The sequence below is a fragment of the Theropithecus gelada genome, chromosome 20, assembly GCF_003255815.1.
Source record: "Theropithecus gelada isolate Dixy chromosome 20, Tgel_1.0, whole genome shotgun sequence".
Taxonomy (NCBI): Eukaryota; Metazoa; Chordata; class Mammalia; order Primates; family Cercopithecidae; genus Theropithecus; species Theropithecus gelada.
Genome location: NC_037688.1, coordinates 55142915 through 55160706, shown reverse-complemented (window position 1 = coordinate 55160706; position 17792 = coordinate 55142915). Strand labels below are relative to the sequence as shown.

At 51.1% G+C, this 17792-nt stretch overlaps 1 protein-coding gene across 5 annotated transcripts; it reads right to left on the bottom strand.

The window, feature by feature from the left end:
• Window positions 1–457: 457 nt before the first annotated feature.
• KIF22 (kinesin family member 22) lies at window positions 458–17312 on the bottom strand. 5 transcript variants are annotated; one of them, XM_025370871.1, is made up of 15 exons: window positions 16229–16351; window positions 14546–14594; window positions 9672–9867; window positions 7619–7746; window positions 7373–7527; window positions 6936–7145; window positions 6629–6859; window positions 6342–6495; window positions 6075–6210; window positions 3230–3398; window positions 2546–2714; window positions 2088–2155; window positions 817–1029; window positions 668–727; window positions 458–580 (listed from the first exon to the last, which is right to left on the bottom strand). In XM_025370871.1, exons 3-15 carry the CDS (start codon window positions 9731–9733, stop codon window positions 533–535), a joined length of 1803 nt encoding a protein of 600 aa, XP_025226656.1. In that variant the 5' UTR covers window positions 9734–9867; window positions 14546–14594; window positions 16229–16351; the 3' UTR covers window positions 458–532. The 5 variants fall into 5 exon arrangements, with proteins under 5 accessions (XP_025226656.1, XP_025226655.1, XP_025226657.1 ...); XM_025370870.1 differs by lacking the exon at window positions 14546–14594 and having other exon boundaries at window positions 16229–17312; XM_025370872.1 differs by lacking the exons at window positions 14546–14594; window positions 16229–16351 and adding an exon at window positions 15846–16090.
• Between the last annotated feature and the right edge of the window lie 480 nt (window positions 17313–17792).

Genomic DNA, 17792 nt, shown 5'->3' with positions numbered 1-17792 from the left:
GCCCCAAGCGCGAGACCCCTGAGACGGCTGCTGATTGGCTGACGATGGCGCAGGTGGTGGGCGCGCGGGAGACAGGGCGGCTTCTCTCCTCTTCCCCCCTCCAACGATTCCACCCCCCTCCCTCCGCCAGCGGCCGTTATTTCGCGCGCACGCGCACAAGGGCGCCGTCGTTGCCGAGCGGGAGAGTGGGGGAGCGCGCGCCGGGGGCACGGACGGGGCGGGGCTAATTCCTGAGCGCGCGCCCGCCTAACGGTCGCAGGCCTCATGCTTCGGCTTCCTCTTTTTGCGTCCTGCCGGCCACCGTCCTCCCCGCCCCACTCCAGCTGTTTATTTACAATCCAGCGCTGACTCGCTGCCCGAAGATGGCGCCCAGTGGAGTCTCCGGCCTCGCTCGCGGCCCACCCCCAAGCGGTCACACCCCGGTCCCGCCCCCACAGCCCCAAAAATCAGGCGGAAGCACCAGAGCAAAAACTGTATTTACACAACACGGGGTTATACAAGGATTTAAAAAGGCGGAGTGAAGAGACGACGGTCAGGAGGGGCCACAGCGCTGGCCGGCGGCGAGACCCAGGATGTTTGCCTGCAACACAGGAGGGAGGGGGCAGCGACGTTAGAGAGGGACGCGGGGCGCAGGACACGCAGAGGAGGGGCAGGGCCGTGACCTCACCTTCAGGAAGGACTCCATCTGTTTCCCCGTTATGCCCTCCACGCGTTCCAGGTCCTCCACCTGGCGGGACAGGATGGATGGGGGACGGGGTCTCAGGGGTGCCTGGTCTCCCCAGCTCCCTGCCCTGTCCCTGTCCAGTGGGCTGGTACCTGGCTGAAGGGGCCGTGAAGCTCCCGCCATCCCACGATTAGCTGAGCCTTCTTCGGGCCAATACGCTGAAGACTTCGGAGATCCCGGGCTGAGCCTTCGTTCAGCAGATCCAGTATTTTTTGGCGCCCATGAGCCAGTAGCTCCGGGCTGATCTGTAGCTCCCAGCAGTCCTCAGCCTTCTCCTCAGGCTCTGGGGCATCCAGGGACTCCACCTGGGAGACAAAGGGAGGTGAGTGACACGCAGGGCAGCCAAGTGCTTTGGGCTCTTCTGCCAAAACTAGGAGCCCAGCACCAGCGACCTCCTGCGCTGCAGCCTCTTCCTCTCCTCCTCAAGTTGCGTCCAAAATCCCGCCTTCAGGTCACTCTCTGGGTTAATTCTCATTATGCAACTAGTGAAACTGAGGTACTATTTAGTACTCAGTGGTAATATTAGCACCTTTCTCATGGAGTTGCTGTGGAGATCAAGTGAGTTAATGAATGTAAAGCACAAAATAAGCTCTTAAATCTGGTCCCTCATCTCTAAAAGGGAAAGAATAAGCTCTTTCAAAAGTACATGGGAGAAAATAAATGATACCTCCCCCCAACCATCTCAGTGTTTGGGTAGTTCTTCTAGTGGTGTTCAATTCTGGGTATGCACGCGTGTGCACGTGTGGTTTCATTCTTGAGTGCTTAGGTTCCCTAAGTTTTCCCTCTTAAGCTTGTAGAGGGCAGAAGCCAGGCTACACAGTGGAACATCTGCTCTGTGAGGTACATCTATATCACTGCCTTCCACCCTAAATGCCCTGCAAGGACCCATTCATCACCACATTCCAGGGGTAAGCAATTGAGGCCTGGTTTTTGTTTTTTTGTTTTTTTGAGATGGAGTCTCACTCTGTCGCCCAGGCTGGAGTGCAGTGGCCGGATCTCAACTCACTGCAAGCTCCACCTCCCGGATTTATGCCATTCTGCCTCAGCCTCCCGAGTAGCTGGGACTACAGGCGCCCGCCACCTCACCCGGCTAGTTTTTTTTTTTTTTGTATTTTTTAGTAGAGACGGGGTTTCGCCGTGTTAGCCAGGATGGTCTCGATCTCCTGACCTCGTGATCCGCCCGTCTCAGCCTCCCAAAGTGCTGGGATTACAGGCTTAAGCCACCGCACCCGGCTGAGGCCTGTTAATAACTGGCTGCCATCACCCAGTTCGTTTAACCCCAAGGCCAACGCTCCTCCCCCTAGAGCCTACTCCCCCTTACTTCTGGGCTCCAGGTGTAGCCTAAGCCCCCAGCTACTTTCACCTTTCTCTTCCGGCCTTTATTCTTCAGGATATGGATCTCAGCATTTGGGGATGCTGCCTGCTCCTGAACTGAAAGTAGGAATTGAGAATTGATTGGAGTCAAGGCAAAGGGTACTTTTCACCCTCCCTGGTAGCCCTTCGGTTCTTCCATTTCTGATTCCCCAGCTTCCCTCCACCCTGAGTTAACCTGTTGTGTTTCCACATGACCTTTTTTATACCCGCATTTAAAGTAATTTCAGTCTTCCATTGTCTTCAATCCTCTACTTGTTTGTCCATCCCACTGTACTAAACACCCGAGGGCAGAGCACCCCCAGCGCTGCCTCAGAGCCTCCTCACCCCTCCCAGGGACTGGTATGTGGTGGGAGAACATAAATGACATGGAGACAGCTGCTCCTAACACTTCCTGCCTTATGGGATCTCAGCTGCCTTGGTCCCCCTATCCCCTGGAGTCAAACTTACTTAGCTGTAGGGGCATCACCACAGCCTTTTTCAGGGGCTTTGCCACTGTGACTGTGCGATGCAAAAGGGGCCGGAGTATCGTGGGACAATGGTTCTCCTTTTCCTTTGAGTCTTCAGCCTTCTGGGCCAACACCTTGGCCTCCAGTTCTTTTTGTTTCATCTTAAGCCTCTGTTGGAAAGGATCAGGGAGATGTGACCCAAACCCAACTCCAGGGCAGCCTGAAGGGCAGTGGGTTATCAGGGTGAGTATGCAAGGCTCTGAGGCCCCAGAGGACAGGGCTAGGACCAATGGGAGGTTACCAGGAGACCGGTGGAGCCTAACATAATTAAGAGCTTTCTGTGATCAAGGGGCTACCCAGAGGTGGAACAAGCTTCTGCAAATATTGAAGGAAAAGGCTTTTCAAGCAGAGTCCTCCATTAACTGAGCTGGGCTTTAGGAAATGTAATGTTTAACATTTGTTGCTTTTACTTTGAACTTTTTCTTCTCACCCCCTCACATCTGATCTCAATTGTCTGTCAAAGTTCAGCCATGTTAAGGACATTCAAGGAGAAGCTGGAGAACTTCCGGTATTGGGAGAAAACTGGACTCTAGTCCAGCCTGAGTGTCCTTCCCTGTCTGAAGATTCGAGTATTGCTTCTCAAGGCCAACAGGAATCCCAGCTCCCACATCCCTAAAACACCTACCTCAATCTCCAGGTCTTTTTCTTCCACGGTCTTCATGAGCACCATCCGCTCTCGCTTTGGGGTACTCAACAGAGGGGCTCCCTGGCTCCCCTGGGAGGCCAGCAGACGGTCCAAGCTCAGGAGGCGCTCCAGCATGGCTGGGTCCATGCTGCTTAGCTTCTGCAGGGGGCTGAGCAGACAAATAAGTTGCTCTCCACCTATCTCCTCCCTCATCACCTACAGCAGCAGGACTCCCCTCACCACACCTTAACTTGGCATATCATGTAGCTCCAGAACCTAATGTTAACTTGCTAGGCATCCAATTTCTCTGGGTGCAGTGTCTTCATCAGGTGAAGTGACTGCTCAGGAATGCCAGGAAATCACAGTGCCAGGTATGAGAGATCTAAGACACTGCCTGGAAGTACTGTCTACTGAGGAAATCAAGAGACCATAAAGTGACTGCCAGGGCAATGCCTGACCATCTGGAGGAGCAGTTGGGGAAAACATCACAGAAGATGCCATCTTCAGAAGGGCTTTGAAATCCACTGAAGACCTCAGCTGCCAAGCCTATATCCTGTGGGCAGCAGGGAAGGCCTGTTCAAGCACAGTCCTGACTGACTCTGAGCATGGTAAGGCTTAACATTCTTCTTTTTTGAGACAGGGTCTTCCTCTGTCACCCAGGCTGGAGTGCAGTGTTCAGATCACAGCTCACTATAGCCTTGGCCCCCCCGGGGCTTAAGCAATCCTCCTGCCTCAGCCTCCTGAGTAGCTGGGTCCACAGGTGCATGCCACCAAGCCCAGCTAATTTTTTTTTTATTTTTTTGTAGAGATGGGATCTTACTATGTTGCTCAGGCTCGTCTTGAACTCCTGGGCTCAAGTGATCCACCCACCCTGGCCTCCCAAAGTGCTGGGATTACAGGTGTGGGCCACCGCGCCCAGTCAGCAATGTCTAACATTAATTTATTTTGCCTGGAATCTTGCCCCACACCTCCTCACATCTGTATCAATGATCTTTCCAGGTCAGTTTGATGCCACCTTTCCCATGACACTCGCATCTCCCTTCCTATGCTGTGAACTGGCTCCTGGAGGACAGGGACACTCCTGTGCTTTCCACGCCAGTGCCTTGGAAAAAGAGGATCAGAACATATGTGGGCAAACACTAGAAGTCATCTCTCTTCCTTCCTGGCTCTCACAGCAGCAGCAGCTACTCCTTCCTGATTCTAAATTCTCCACCTGGTATCACATACTGACGTTCCCATCTAACTTCCCCTCCTGTGAGCCTCCCAAGCTCTGGGTATGCTGGGTTTGTTGTGCCCACTCTGAGCTTCCCCTTACTCAGAGTGCCTGTCTGACAGAGAGCTTACCTGTGCACATTTCTGGGTGCACACAGCAGTGGAGAGTGCTGACAGATGGTTTGGGAAAGACAAGACTGAGAGATTGGGTCATGAGTGCACAAGCATCTTCTTGTGCGTGGCATCTTCCTTAACTACAGTAGCCCCCTGGGACAGAGTGGGCACTAACCCTTGGCCTCCTCAGGTCACCTCTGTTCAGTAGTTCACAGGCTTTATTTGGGCTAGGGGTAGAAACAAGGCAAAGTTAAAACTGCAACTGGCTTCTGGGGGTTGGAGGGAACAGCACAAGGGCTAAGTGGCCAGACACAGAAAGCAAGACCTCTGAATAGAGATGACCTGAGGATTAGTACATACTGGGCCATGAGATGGAGTGATCGGAGTTGGGTCAGGAGGTGACATAAAGGACTTAGAGGCTTTGTCTGGATTGAGGGTAGAAGCAGTTAGGACAGCAGTTGGCTCCCCAGAGAGTCGTGGAGAAGCTGGGCACTGACACACAGACCAGGTGGTCTCAGGGGGACAGCTCTTCCAAGTCTCCTTTGCTTTTCTCTCATGGATCTGAAAGATCTGATCCAGATCACTCCTTGAACCAGAAGCAAAAATGCTCATCCTTGAAACTGCTGTCCCAAAGCAAGAAGTTTTGCTGAGGGCTAAAGAGATTGGAAAATGGAAAGGATCCCCAGGAGGAGGCCTCCTTAGGTCCCCAAGGCAGCAGCAATGTGGAGAGATTTATCTTAGACTTTAGTGATTCAACGGAGTAGAATCTGGGGGGAATTTATGTATGTATTTATTTATTGAGACGGAGTCTTGCTCTGTCACCTAGGCTGCAGTATTTAGTGGCTTGATCTCGGCTCACTGCAGCCTCCACCTCCTAGATTCATGCAATTCTCCCTGCCTCAGCCTCCCGAGTAGCTAGGATTACAGGCGCCCACTACCATGCCCAGCTAATTTTTGTATTTTTAGTAGAGACAGGGTTTCGCCATGTTGGCCAGGCTGGTCTTGAACTCCTGACCTCAGGTGATCCGCTTGCCTTGGCCTCCCAAAGTGTTGGGATTACAGGCGTGAGTCACCGTGCCCAGCCGGGGGTGAATTTATTTCTTTACTTTGAGATAGAGTCTTGCTCTGTTGCCCAGGCTGGAGTGCAGTGGCCGCAATCTCAGCTCCCTGCAACCTCAGCTTCCTGGGTTCAAGGGATTCTCCTGCCTCAGCCTCCCGAGTAGCTGGGATTACAGGCACACGCCACCACACCCGACTACTTTTTGTATTTTTTAGTACAGATGGGGTTTCACCACGTTGGCCAGGCTGGTCTCGAACTCCTGACCTCAGGTGATCCACCCAACCTCGGCCTCCCAAAGTGCTGGGATTACAGGAGTGAGCCGCCACACCCGGTCTATAGTGAATTTAATGGCAGAGGAACAAGATCACAGCTGTCTCTGCTCAAGAATCTGACAGGCATTGCAGCTCTGCTGCTAAGCCACACATCAGGAAGGGGATACACCCAAGGCCCACTGCTCACCTGAGTTTCTGGGAGGCAGAGGCTGAAGCTGCCATGGGCTCAGCACTCCCAATCTCCTCTTCCTCAGGGCCTCGAGCTTTCTTTGCCTCTGGTGGACCAAGCAATTCTTTCTGAGACAGTTTAACAGGTCCCAAGACTAGATGATTGGAGGATGGGGTGGAGAGAGGGATCGGGGGTGGTCAGCCTCTGTACTGATGCTTGGTGGTTTCAACAAACTCCCTGATTTCCAGACCCAGCATTTCCACTCCTGCCTCCCCTAGTTCTCACCATGAGGCTGCAGGCTCTCATTGGTAAAAGGCCGGTTGATCACCTCCTTCGTCCTGGCAGCAAAGTTGAGTGCAGAGACTGTGTCTAGGTAGAAATGTCTCTCAGGGGCAATGTTGGCAATAAGGATGCTGTGGGCTGAGCCACCCAGAGAGTCCTGAGGGTGGGACCAGGCAGTGGGTGGGTCAAAAGCCCAGCCTTCCTATGCCTCAACCGCTATTCCCCACCCCACAGCAGGCCTGAGAACCTCCTTCTGCAGCCCCTTCTTCCCTGAGACAGGAGGGTCTGACCTGCAATAGGCGAGTGAGCTTGCTGTCCCGATAAGGTACACGAGGGAGGCCCTGATTCAGCGCATCTACCACCTTGCCCAGGACAAACAGGGAGGCGTTGATGGCACCACTCTCTTTTAGCCGAAGTCCCTTGTTGCCTGTGCGCCGGTTGTCCTCTGACCCAGCCAAGTCAATCAGGTAGAGTTTTCCCTCTCGCTGGCGAAATGGGGCCAAACGTTCCCGCTGGTCCACCTGGGGTAAGAACAAAGGTCTCATGCTTAGCTCAGGCTCCTGGGCTTCCCAGGTCCTCGCCCGTCTGTGGCCTCACCTTGACCAGGAGCACAGCATGACTGCGGGAGGAGCGCTGGTTGAGCCGGGTGGCTCCTACAGTCCGATTTCGACTGGCTGGCAGGAAGTGCCGCTCAAAATCAGCAAAGCTAGTGATGGGCTTCTGGGTGAGACCCGGAATCAGGATGTTCCCCCGGCAGTCTTCTCGGATCACCAGGTCTCCTGATGTAGAATCCAGTAGGTCTAATACCTGTGTAAGCAGTGAAGGGGAAGGGCAATTCTCTATACAGAGGCGGCTGCTTTCTGGGGATCAGTTTCCTTTCTCTGTTCTATTCTCGGAGTTGTACCATCTGCTACCCCAGCCTCTGTCTTTCTAGGTCTCACCTTACCTCCCTGCTAGAGCAGAGCTTCATTTTCTAGAACCAGATCTTACTTTGACCCTTTGTTGCTCCTCTCCCAACCAGCACGGGGCCTCACCTTCTCCTGGTAGATCTCTAGGTAGGACATAGTGACAGAAAGGGCCCATGGCCGGCCCTCAGCGCCCTCCTCCCTTGTGAGCTGCAGGAGGTCCATGAGAGCCCGCGGGATCACCCCAGGTTGCTCTGGACTGCCCAGCATTGTGTGCGTCTTCCCTGGGGAGAGAGTGGAGAAAGCTGTGAGATTTTCCTCTCTGGTTCCCCAGCCCTTTCTGACCCATAACTGTTTCTTTTCTGGCTCCCTCACCAGCTCCTGTGGGTCCATAGGCAAGCACGCTAGCATTCTGCCCTTCCAGCAAGTGCCTTAGGATGGGCTGCACTGAACCTGCATAGATGTCCTGCTGAGTACTCCTCTCCCCATAGAAGGCATCAAACCTGCAGGAAGAAAGAAAGAAATTAGTATGTCTGTGTGTATGTAAGGGGTAGAGTGGGGTGGGGGTGGGTAAGGGATTCTACTCTCTTTTTTTTTTTTTTTTTTTTTTTTTGAGACGGAGTCTCGCTGTGTCTCCCAGGCTGGAGTGCAGTGGCGTGATCTCCTCACTGCAAGCTCCGCCTCCCGGGTTCACGCCATTCTCCCGCCTCAGCCTCCCAAGTAGCTGAGACTACAGGCGCCCGCCACCACGCCCGGCTAGTTTTTTGTATTTTTAGTAGAGACGGGGTTTCACCATGTTAGCCAGGATAGTCTCGATCTCCTGACCTCGTGATCCACCCGCCTCGGCCTCCCAAAGTGCTGGGATTACAGGCTTGAGCCACCGCGCCCGGCTGGGGATTCTACTCTCATCTGGATCTTGGATTTAAGAGAATGTCTCTATCTGCTTTCTTGTACAAAGACCTTAAAAAGCATCCACCTAACACCTACTCCATCCTCATCTCTCTATTGGTGTTAGGAATACAGAGATGGATCTGATATCCTTGCTCTTAGAGTTCTGCAGTCTGGTAGGATAGACATCCACACTGCTGTGATTTAGGAAACGAAGATAAGAACACACTCTTGAAGGAGTAACTGATTCTGCTCAAGGAAGGAAGATTTTGACCAAAGAAAGAAACTCTAAGAATCAAGAATAACACAAAATGCCGGGCGCGGTGGCTCAAGCCTGTAATCCCAGCACTTTGGGAGGCCGAGACGGGTGGATCACGAGGTCAGGAGATCAAGACCATCCTGGCGAACACGGTGAAACCCCGTCTCTACTAAAAAATACAAAAAACTAGCCGGGCGAGATGGCGGGCGCCTGTAGTCCCAGCTACTCGGGAGGCTGAGGCAGGAGAATGGCGTGAACCCGGGAGGTGGAGCTTGCAGTGAGCTGAGATCTGGCCACTGCACTCCAGCCTGGGCGGCAGAGCGAGACTCCGTCTCAACAAAAAAAAAAAAAAAAAAGAATAACACAAAAGCAAGGCTTCCCAATCTTTTTCACAAGGCCACATGTGTAGAACATTGTATTTTAAACCGTAACGGGGAATATAGAGGATGCTGCGTACGACTGGACTAGACTCCACATACCAATCACATATTCACTGCGTTCTGGTGGAGAAGCTGCAACTTAGGCCACAGCAGGGAGTTTAGTATATGTTGAGGGAATGAGGCTGGAAAGAAACTGAAGCCCAAATTGTTAACGGTCTAGTATGGGAGCTAGCAAACTTCTGTAAAAAGGCAGACTGTACATATTTTAGGCTTTGTGGGCCATGTGTTCCTTTTACAACTACTCAACTCTGCCACTGTAGTCAGAAAGCAGCTATAGACAATATGTAAATAAACGATAAAATTTTATTTACTGAAAATCTTACTCCTGATCAGATTTGACCTGCAGGCCATGGTTTGCCAGCCCCCACCTAGAAAAACAGCCCAAGGAGTTTGAACTTGAAATCCCCAGTAGGATTATAAAGTAGCTGCCCTTGTGAGTTCTGTCCCCATATCTGGGTGGTCTTCTCTGACACTACCCAGCTGCAGCTTGGGTAGGCTGGCTGGCTGGTCTGTGTTCCCCCAACCCTCCCGCTGTGTCCCATAGCCTCTACGTGGGGCTCACCTGCTCACCTTCATTGCTACTCCCTCTCTGTGCATAGTAACATATGTCTGATTTAACCTCTCATCTCTCCCTACAGTATCCCAGAGAGGGTCCATCACGGGGGACACCTGTGAACATTTCCTAGTGAACAGTGAAGGCTCAGCAAACAAAGCGGTGTTAAGGAGGGAGCAAGGATCCTGGGGAGGCAGGTCGGAGAAACTCTCTGGGGAAGTGATAACATGGGCAGGCCTAGGAGAGGGAGGTGATGGCATGAGGGAAGAGGAGTGGCCTGAACCTTACTGGTATTTGAGAGTCTCCTGGTGGTTCCTCCAGTTAGCAATCTCTAGAGAGCAGCTGTCCATGCCCCGCACACAGGGTGGATCGCTTGCTCCAGCTGTTCCATCCACAAATGGCCGCAGTCGCACAGCCACCCTTACGCGAGCTGGAGGTGGACGACGACTAGCCCCAATCTTGCTTAGCCGACAGCGACCAGCTCCTGGAGGAGAGAAAATCACTTTTAGGCATGAAGTATGGTGGTGGCAGAAGAAGCAGGGACCAGCTTTGCTGGGCAGGCTGGGGGCCACAGCTCATGTTAGAGAAGTTCATTCTGCCCTGGTCATGTTATGGACACCCCTAAGCTTGGCCTCAGTGCCTTCGCTGCTCTACAAGCAAGTCCAGCGGGGTGTATAGCAGGCTTCTCAGACAAAATAACCTGGAGGATCTTGTGAAAACATGGATTTGGTCTCAGTCTCCCTGGGGTGATGCCCAAGATTTTGCATTTCTCACAAGCTCCCAGGTGATGCTGGGCACTTAAAAAAAAAAAAAAAAAAGAGGGAGAGAGGGATGGAATCTCACTAGGTTACCCAGGCTTGTCTTCAACTCCTGGGCTCCAGCGATCCTCCTACCTCAGCCTCCCAAAGTGCTGGAATTATAGGCAGGAGCCACCATGCCTGCCCCAGGATATGTTTTGAATTGCCAAGGGTGAAGTAGACCAGCACCTCACAGGGTTGTTCTAAGGATTAAAAGGGTTGACATCTGACCGAAACCTAAACCATACAGCGAATTGCCAGACTTTTCTGTGCTTTTTTTTTTTTTTTTTGAGACAGTCTTGTTCTGTCACCCAGGCTGGAGTGCAGTAGCATGATCTCAGCTCACTGCAACCTCAACCTCCCAGGTTCAAGCGATGCTCCTACCTCAGCCTCTCGAGTAGATGGGATTACAAGTGCCCAACACCACTCCTGGCTAGTTTTTGTATCTTTGGTAGAAACAGGGTTTCACCATGTTGGCCAGGCTGGTCTCGAATTCCTGACCTCAAGTGATCTGCCCGCCTTGGCCTCCCAAAGTGCTGGGATTACAGGTGTGAGCTACCCCACCCAGCCTGTGTACCTCCATTTCTTAACTGGGGTTTCTAATATGTATTGAGATGTATGTACACTCACAGACCCACCCCCCTTGCAAACTGTTAACGATGATCTTTCTCGTTAACATGGGGAATTATGTCGGTTCTGCAAAAACCACCGACATGCAATTCTTCTCTCATGTAAACTTATCCCTGAATTTGCTTCAGATGATTAAATCAAGTCTTTTTTTTTTTTTAATTAAAGAATTGGCAACTGAATTATTTTGTATCATCGGAAAACACAATGAAGATAAAACTTAAAAAAAGAAAAGGCCTCTCTTTTTGTGGGGGTTAAGTGAGTTGAAAACATCTAAGGAGAGTATTACTCTATTTTATGTTGGAGGATAACATACTGTAGCTCATAGTGGAATTCAAACCTAGATCTCTTCCCCTCTAAAACTCTTTTAATAGGATGCTGTATTGCTTCCCTATTATGTACTAACTGGGAAAGCTCCTGGCAGCTCTTTCCCTTCCTTGCTGGTGGCAGCAGCTGGTTGCTAGGAGCCATAGGCCTCGCAGAAGGCAAAAGGCTGGCTGGTATATGTAGCCAACACAGAAACAGCAAGACGAAAAGGCAGATAGATGACACCTAGAAAGAATCTTACGCCTAGGCCAGGCACGGTGGCTCACGCCTGTAATCCCAGCACTTTGGGAGGCCAAGGCAGGCAGATCAAATCACGAGGTCAGGAGATCGAGACCATCCTGGCTAACACGATGAAACCCCATCTCTACTAAAATACAAAAAAATTAGCCAGGAGTGGTTGCAGGCGCATGTAGTCCCAGCTACTCGGGAGGCTGAGGCAGGAAAATGGCCTGAATCCGGGAGGTGGAGCTTGCAATGAGCCGAGATTGCGCCACTGCACTCCAGCCTGGGCGGCAGAGTGAGACTTCGTCTCAAAAAAAAAAAAAGAAAGAATCTTACATCTAAGTAAGGCAGGCATGCCCATAAGCAGATGGCCTGTTTCAAAAATTGAACCTCCATTCCATCATCTGATAAATGGGGCTACTAATACCATTTCTCACGTTATGGTAGCAAAGCACTTGGACATGTAGTTCTCATTTGTTCCTCATGGTAATCCTGAAAGTCAGGAGCAAGCAGGTAAAAACCTGCAGATGCATGTGTGTAGACAGAGAATTAAGGTGCACTGACTTGTCAAAAATGTGTGCAGAACCCTCCTCTGCCTGCTTTCACAGGAGAGCAGAAGAAAGATGGCAGATGTAGAGGCACTTAAGGAAGTGCAGTGATCAATCTAAGGGGAAGGGGAAGTCAGTGATGAGGTAGAGTGTAGACACTGGTCAGACAGAACTGGACTTCAATTCCAGCTCTGACATTTATTAGTTTGTGACCTTGGACCTTAGGTTTCCTTGTCTGTAAAATAAGGTTGGGGGTGGGCCTTGGGTTTTTTGAGAATTTGGCCTGGCGTGGTGGTTCAAGCCTGTAATCCCAGCACTTTGGGAGGCCAAGGTGGGCGGATCACCTGAGGTCAGGAGTTTGAGATCAGCCTGGTGGTGAAACCCTGGCTCTACTAAAAGTACAAAAATTAGTCAGGTATGGTGGTGTGCACCTGTAATCACAGCTACTTGGGAGGCTGAGGCACAAGAATTGCTTGAATGCGGGAGGTGGAGGTTGCAGTGAGCAGAGATCGTGCCATTGCACTCCAGCCTGGGTGACAGAGCAAAACTGTGTCTCAGAAAAAAAAAAAAAAGAGATAATTAAAATAAGTGCCAGGTAAAGTGGCAGCACAGTGACTAGCACATAGTAGGTAGGTTCATTATTCAAGGTAAAATGGCCTGGGTTGAAATCCCAGCTCTGCCATTTACAGCTAGCTAAATAACCTAGGGAAATTATTTTCCATCCCAGTGCCTCAATTTCCTTGCCTGCAAAATGGGAATAAAAATACCTCCTTGTTAGGTTGTTAGGACAGTAATTAAGGTGATTCATGTAAAAGTGCTTTGAACATTATCTGTTATTTGGTAAAAGGCCAGTAAGTGCTTTTTAATGTCTATCTCCCATTTTCCAGATGAGGAAACCTCAGTATAGAGGGGTTAGCTGACTGGCCCAGGGTCAACAGCTAGTGAGTGACAGCTTCAAATGAAGATCTAACTCCAGTGTGCTTTATATGAACCCTCCTCAGGCTCCTCAGCCCCTTCACCTTTGCATCTCATAGGAATGTGAGGATTCAAAGTAATAATGTACATACAATGTTTAGCACAGTGCCTGGCAGCAACTGCTCAGTCCCTAGCTGTTATTATTACACCCTTTCTCTTGCTACCCACTCCTCCATCCCTGCAACTTGCTTCTGCCCTCACTATTCAGCAGGGTCACCCATGACCTCTCTAATGCTAGATCCAGTAGGCGTACTCAGCCTCAATCCTGTTGGACCTCCCAGAAGTATGCAACACTCTTGGGAAACACACTTTTCCCTTCATTTCCATGCCCCCCACCTTCCTGGTTGTCTTACCCAGTTCTCTGTTCACTCCTCAGTTCTACCAGTCTCCAGTGCTTTTCCTAGGATCTGTCTATCCTTTCTCTAGACCAGCGTTTCTCAACTTCAGCACTACTCACATTTTGGGCTGGCTAATTCCTGTTGTGGGGCTGTCCTGTGCATTTAGACTGTTAGCACAGGCTTACTAGATGCCAGTAGCATTCTCCACCCTCACCCTCAAGTTGTAACAACTAAAAATCTCTCCAGACATCTCCAAATGTCCTGTGAGGGACAAAGTTGCCCCCAGCTGAGACCACTCAGTAGGCAGGTCACCTGTCCTCTTGGCTTCAGTAACATCTTACAGCCGATAAGTACTATTGTACATTCTGCACAAGAGCACTCTACTGCAGACCCACATTCTGAATGGCTGCCCTGACAGCTTTTTTTTTTTGAGATGGAGTCTCACTTTGTCGCCAGGCTGGAGTGCAGTGGCGCTCTTGGCTCACTGAAATCTCCTGCCTCAGTCTCCCGAATAGCTGGGACTACAGGTGCGTATGCCACCACACCCAGCTAATTTTTGATTAATTTTAGAGATGGGGTTTCACCATGTTGGCCAAGATGGTCTCGATCTCTTGATCCTCCCGCCTTGGTCTCCCAAAGTGCTGGGATGCTGGGATTATAGGCGTGAGCCTGGCAGACGGCTCCTCTTAAACTCCACCTGTCCTAAACTGAACCCTCCTTTCCCCATCTCTCTGCAGCCTCCTCCTTTGATCTGATGTAAATGAATGGCACCAACCCCAAAAGTGGGAGTCTTTAACTCCAACGTTTCTTACCTCCCACATCAATTCATCATTAACATCTGTCAAGTCTATTTCTTTAAATCTCTCTTGAACAAGTCCACTTCTCTCCATTCCCACTGCACTACCTCTGCCCAAGGTCATGGTCTTTACAGCCTTCCTTGCTGATGGTAGCAAGGTGTCTCCCTGCCCTCTAGTCATTCCCTCTGTTTCCTTCCTTGCAGTGTAAGTTACCAGTCATGATGAATTTCCTTCACTTCCTACAAAACTCTAAGTTCTCTTGCACCTTTGGGTTTTTGTCCACGTTAATCTCTCTCCCTAGAATATCTGCACTGCTCCCCACCCCACCCTGGAGTGACTGAGGTAAACACATCTTAATTCCTCTTAAAAAACAAAACCAAAAACCCTTTCCTGGTAGACACTAAGGCTTTATCAGGTGCACCCACAGCTCTTGTTAGCCCCTCCATAAGCATTTGTCACGCCCCACTATTGCGTGTTTGTCACTTTCTCCACCTGACTGCCAACTGTGAGAACAAGTTTTATCCTGCTCACCTTTCTAACCCCAACACCTGGTGCGGAGTAGGCCCTCAGGAAGTATTTGCTGAAAAAAATTAAGATGTAGTGAATCAACTTCTACTCACTGGCTTGTTCATTTCCATCATGAAAGTGGCTCACTGCCATTCCTGCCCCAGAGCTCACAGTCCAGGGGAGGAGGGAAGAGGGAGGGCCACATGTAAACAATTATTTACAGCACAAGAGTCTAGCCCTTTCATGATAAAAGCAACCTTGAGCTTGGACCAGACTAGCAATTATTATTAATTTTCCCTTCTTCTACAATTCCTAAATTTCACTCACTCTTCTTCCTTCTCTTGATGAGGAAATTGAGCTAAGAGAGCATCTTTGGCCTCTTTTACATCATAAATAAAACAACACTTGCTGTTCTTGTCTTCTTAGTCAAAGCCTGGCAAACTCCTATCCAACCTTTGAAACCCATCTCAAATATCACTCCCTGAATGAAGTCCTCCCCTTGAGTATTCTACTCAAGGGTTTACTTCAGATTCCACACACTCAGTGTATACACATCTCTCATTGTGTTTCATATTACATCTGCGTATGTGACACTCTATTCAAACAGATTTTAAGTTCCTCGAGGAAGGGACATTATATTCAGGCATTTTCATATCTACCATGCACCGGACACAGTGCATCAGGGTAAGGGGAGACTCTGCTCAGCCAGCAGGGACAGCATGTACTTGGGCATAATGGTTAAGAGCAGAGGCTCTACACTCTGACTCCTTGAGAGCGAATTCAGGCCCCAATATTTACTAGTTGCGTTAAATCTGAACAAACTAACCTCAGTTTCCTGTATAAAACGAAGACAGTAATAGTAACAACCTCATAGCATTGTGCGGACAATAAATGGTTCACCACCATAAAATGCCTACAACTGTGCCTGGCACATAGCAAGAGCTCTACATGTTAGGCATTCTCCTAAATGTCTGTTTCCCCACGAGGCTAACGAGGGCTCCAATGAATTACTATGGCGCCCACCATCATCACTGACAAGGGCTAAGTCTCCGGGTTAGACAGGCACATGTAAACAAATACTCACATACAAGATTTTGGGTGTCCTAACAGCCTTTCTAACCCTAAAATAGCATTCACTTCCATGCTAGAGTGAAAGGAAACTTCAGTCTTTTATTTCGTTTTATTGTAATCGCAGAGCATCTTACGCTGTCAACTCAAACCCAGCAGCAGCCGGGTCTGATCCTCAATCCGCCCTCCTGCATCTCTCAGGGAAGTCTCTGCACCCAAACACCATGTCCCACACAGAACCCTTCCCAAAACACGCCTCCGGCTCCCTTCTCGTCCTCGTGGCTAGAGCGTCCGCCACTCTTCTCTTGCTTATTCAGGTCATCTCCAGGGACGAGGCCATGACCCCCATTTCACAGAGGAAGAAACCGAAGCTCACAAAGTGCGCGGGGTTCAAACCAAGAGCCTGGGCCGGAGACCCGAGTCTACTGACCCAAGGAGAAAGCAGGAAACAGGGAGAAGGCTGGAGTCAGGCTGGCCGACCAACTCGCGACCCCACACTCTCGCCGTCCCCCCCTCCCCGCCCCTGCGCTGTGGCCGCCTCTCCGCGACAACCCGCGGAACCTGGACCACACTCCGACGCATGACTCCCACTAAGCTCCAGACGTCGGTGCCCGCCTTGCCCAGGCCGGGCTCAAGTACCTGAGGTAGCCGCCGCTGCCGCTACCGCTGCCGCCATCTCGCGTTGCCTCTGCTGCGTCGAGACCCCCGCGGACATTCCCCTCCCTCCTTGGGCCCGCCTCTCCCATTCGAATTCCCCGTTGCCCCGCCCCCTCTCCCAGGCTCCACCAATCACGACTACGCGCCGCCGGAAGCTCCTGCGGGTGGCTCGCCACTATCCCGCCCTCCAGCGCTCGCCTCCGGGTCTCCAAGAAAAGGTTCCCCTGGTCAGGACGCATGCGCGCGCGTGGGCCGCGCAACCGTTGACCTCTGGAAGCGCGCTGCGGTTCAAACCCCTACGCGGAGATGTTGACGATGGTGGCCGCTGGGGGAGCTGCTGAGCGCCGCCCGGCACTGGGCTCCCTTTCGTTTCATTTTCTGCAGTTTCTTGCCTCCGTGGTTGGTGGCGCGTCTGCGGAGACAGAGTCGTTGTGTGTATCGTGGGACTGCAGCCCCAGCCAAAGGGCTGTCACGTCTGGTCCGTTCTGTAGATCTGGGCCCCAGGGGCTGGACTGTGGGTAGTCACGTTGCACTCGCTGCCTGCTGGGCCCAAGGTCACTGTAGGTCCCTTCGCGTCCATGTCAGCCCAGGAGAGCAGCTTGGATGTTCCTGTCTTTATAACTTGGGACTCAGCACGTCGGCGAAGCGTGGAAAACGCTTGTTCTGTGATTCAGTCCCACTCACCCGCGGTTCCGGTTCCCAGTCTTTAAGGGTACAGCAGTCCGTTGAGTAGCTCTCTGTCCTTTGTGAAAGGTTGGCTAGGGACTGTCATTCCACTTTTGAGCACCAGGTAGGTAGGGCCCAGGTTTAGACATTATGTTCCACCCTACTGAACAACAAAACAAAACCCAGGCCGGGCTTGGTGGCTCAGTCCTGTAATCCCAGCACTTTGGGAGGCTGAGGCGGGGGGATCACTGAGGTGAGGAGCTCGAGACCAGTCTGGCCAACATGGCGAAACCCCATCTCTACTAAAAACACAAAAATTAGCCGGGGGTGGTGTCGCACCTGTAATCCCAGCTACTCGGGAGGCTGAGGAAGGAGAATCGCTTGAACCTGGGAGATGTAGGTTGCAGTGAGCTGATATGGTGCCACTGCACACCCCGTCTCAAAACAAAAAACACAAATCTTACATCAGTGTTTCTGAAACGTTTTGCCTTGGGATCCCACTACAGTTTTTAAAAATGAGGCCTCTAAAGATGTTTTGTGTATATGAGGGCTTTTGTTTTTTTGTTTTTGAGATAGGATTTCACTTCCATCTCCCAGGCTAGAGTGCAGTGGTTCAATCTCGGTTCACTCCAACCTCTGCCTCTCAGGTTCAAATGATTCTCCTGCCTCAGCCTCCCGAGTAGCTGGGATTACAGGCATGCAGCAACACGCTCAGCTAATTTTTGTATTTTTATGGAGATAGGTTTTTACCATGTTGGCCAGGCTGGTCTCAAACTCCTGACCTCAAGTGATCCACCAGCTTTGGCCTCCCAAAGTGCTGGGAGTACAGGTGTGAACCACCGGGCCTGACCATATATACTGTATGTGAAATGAAACCGAA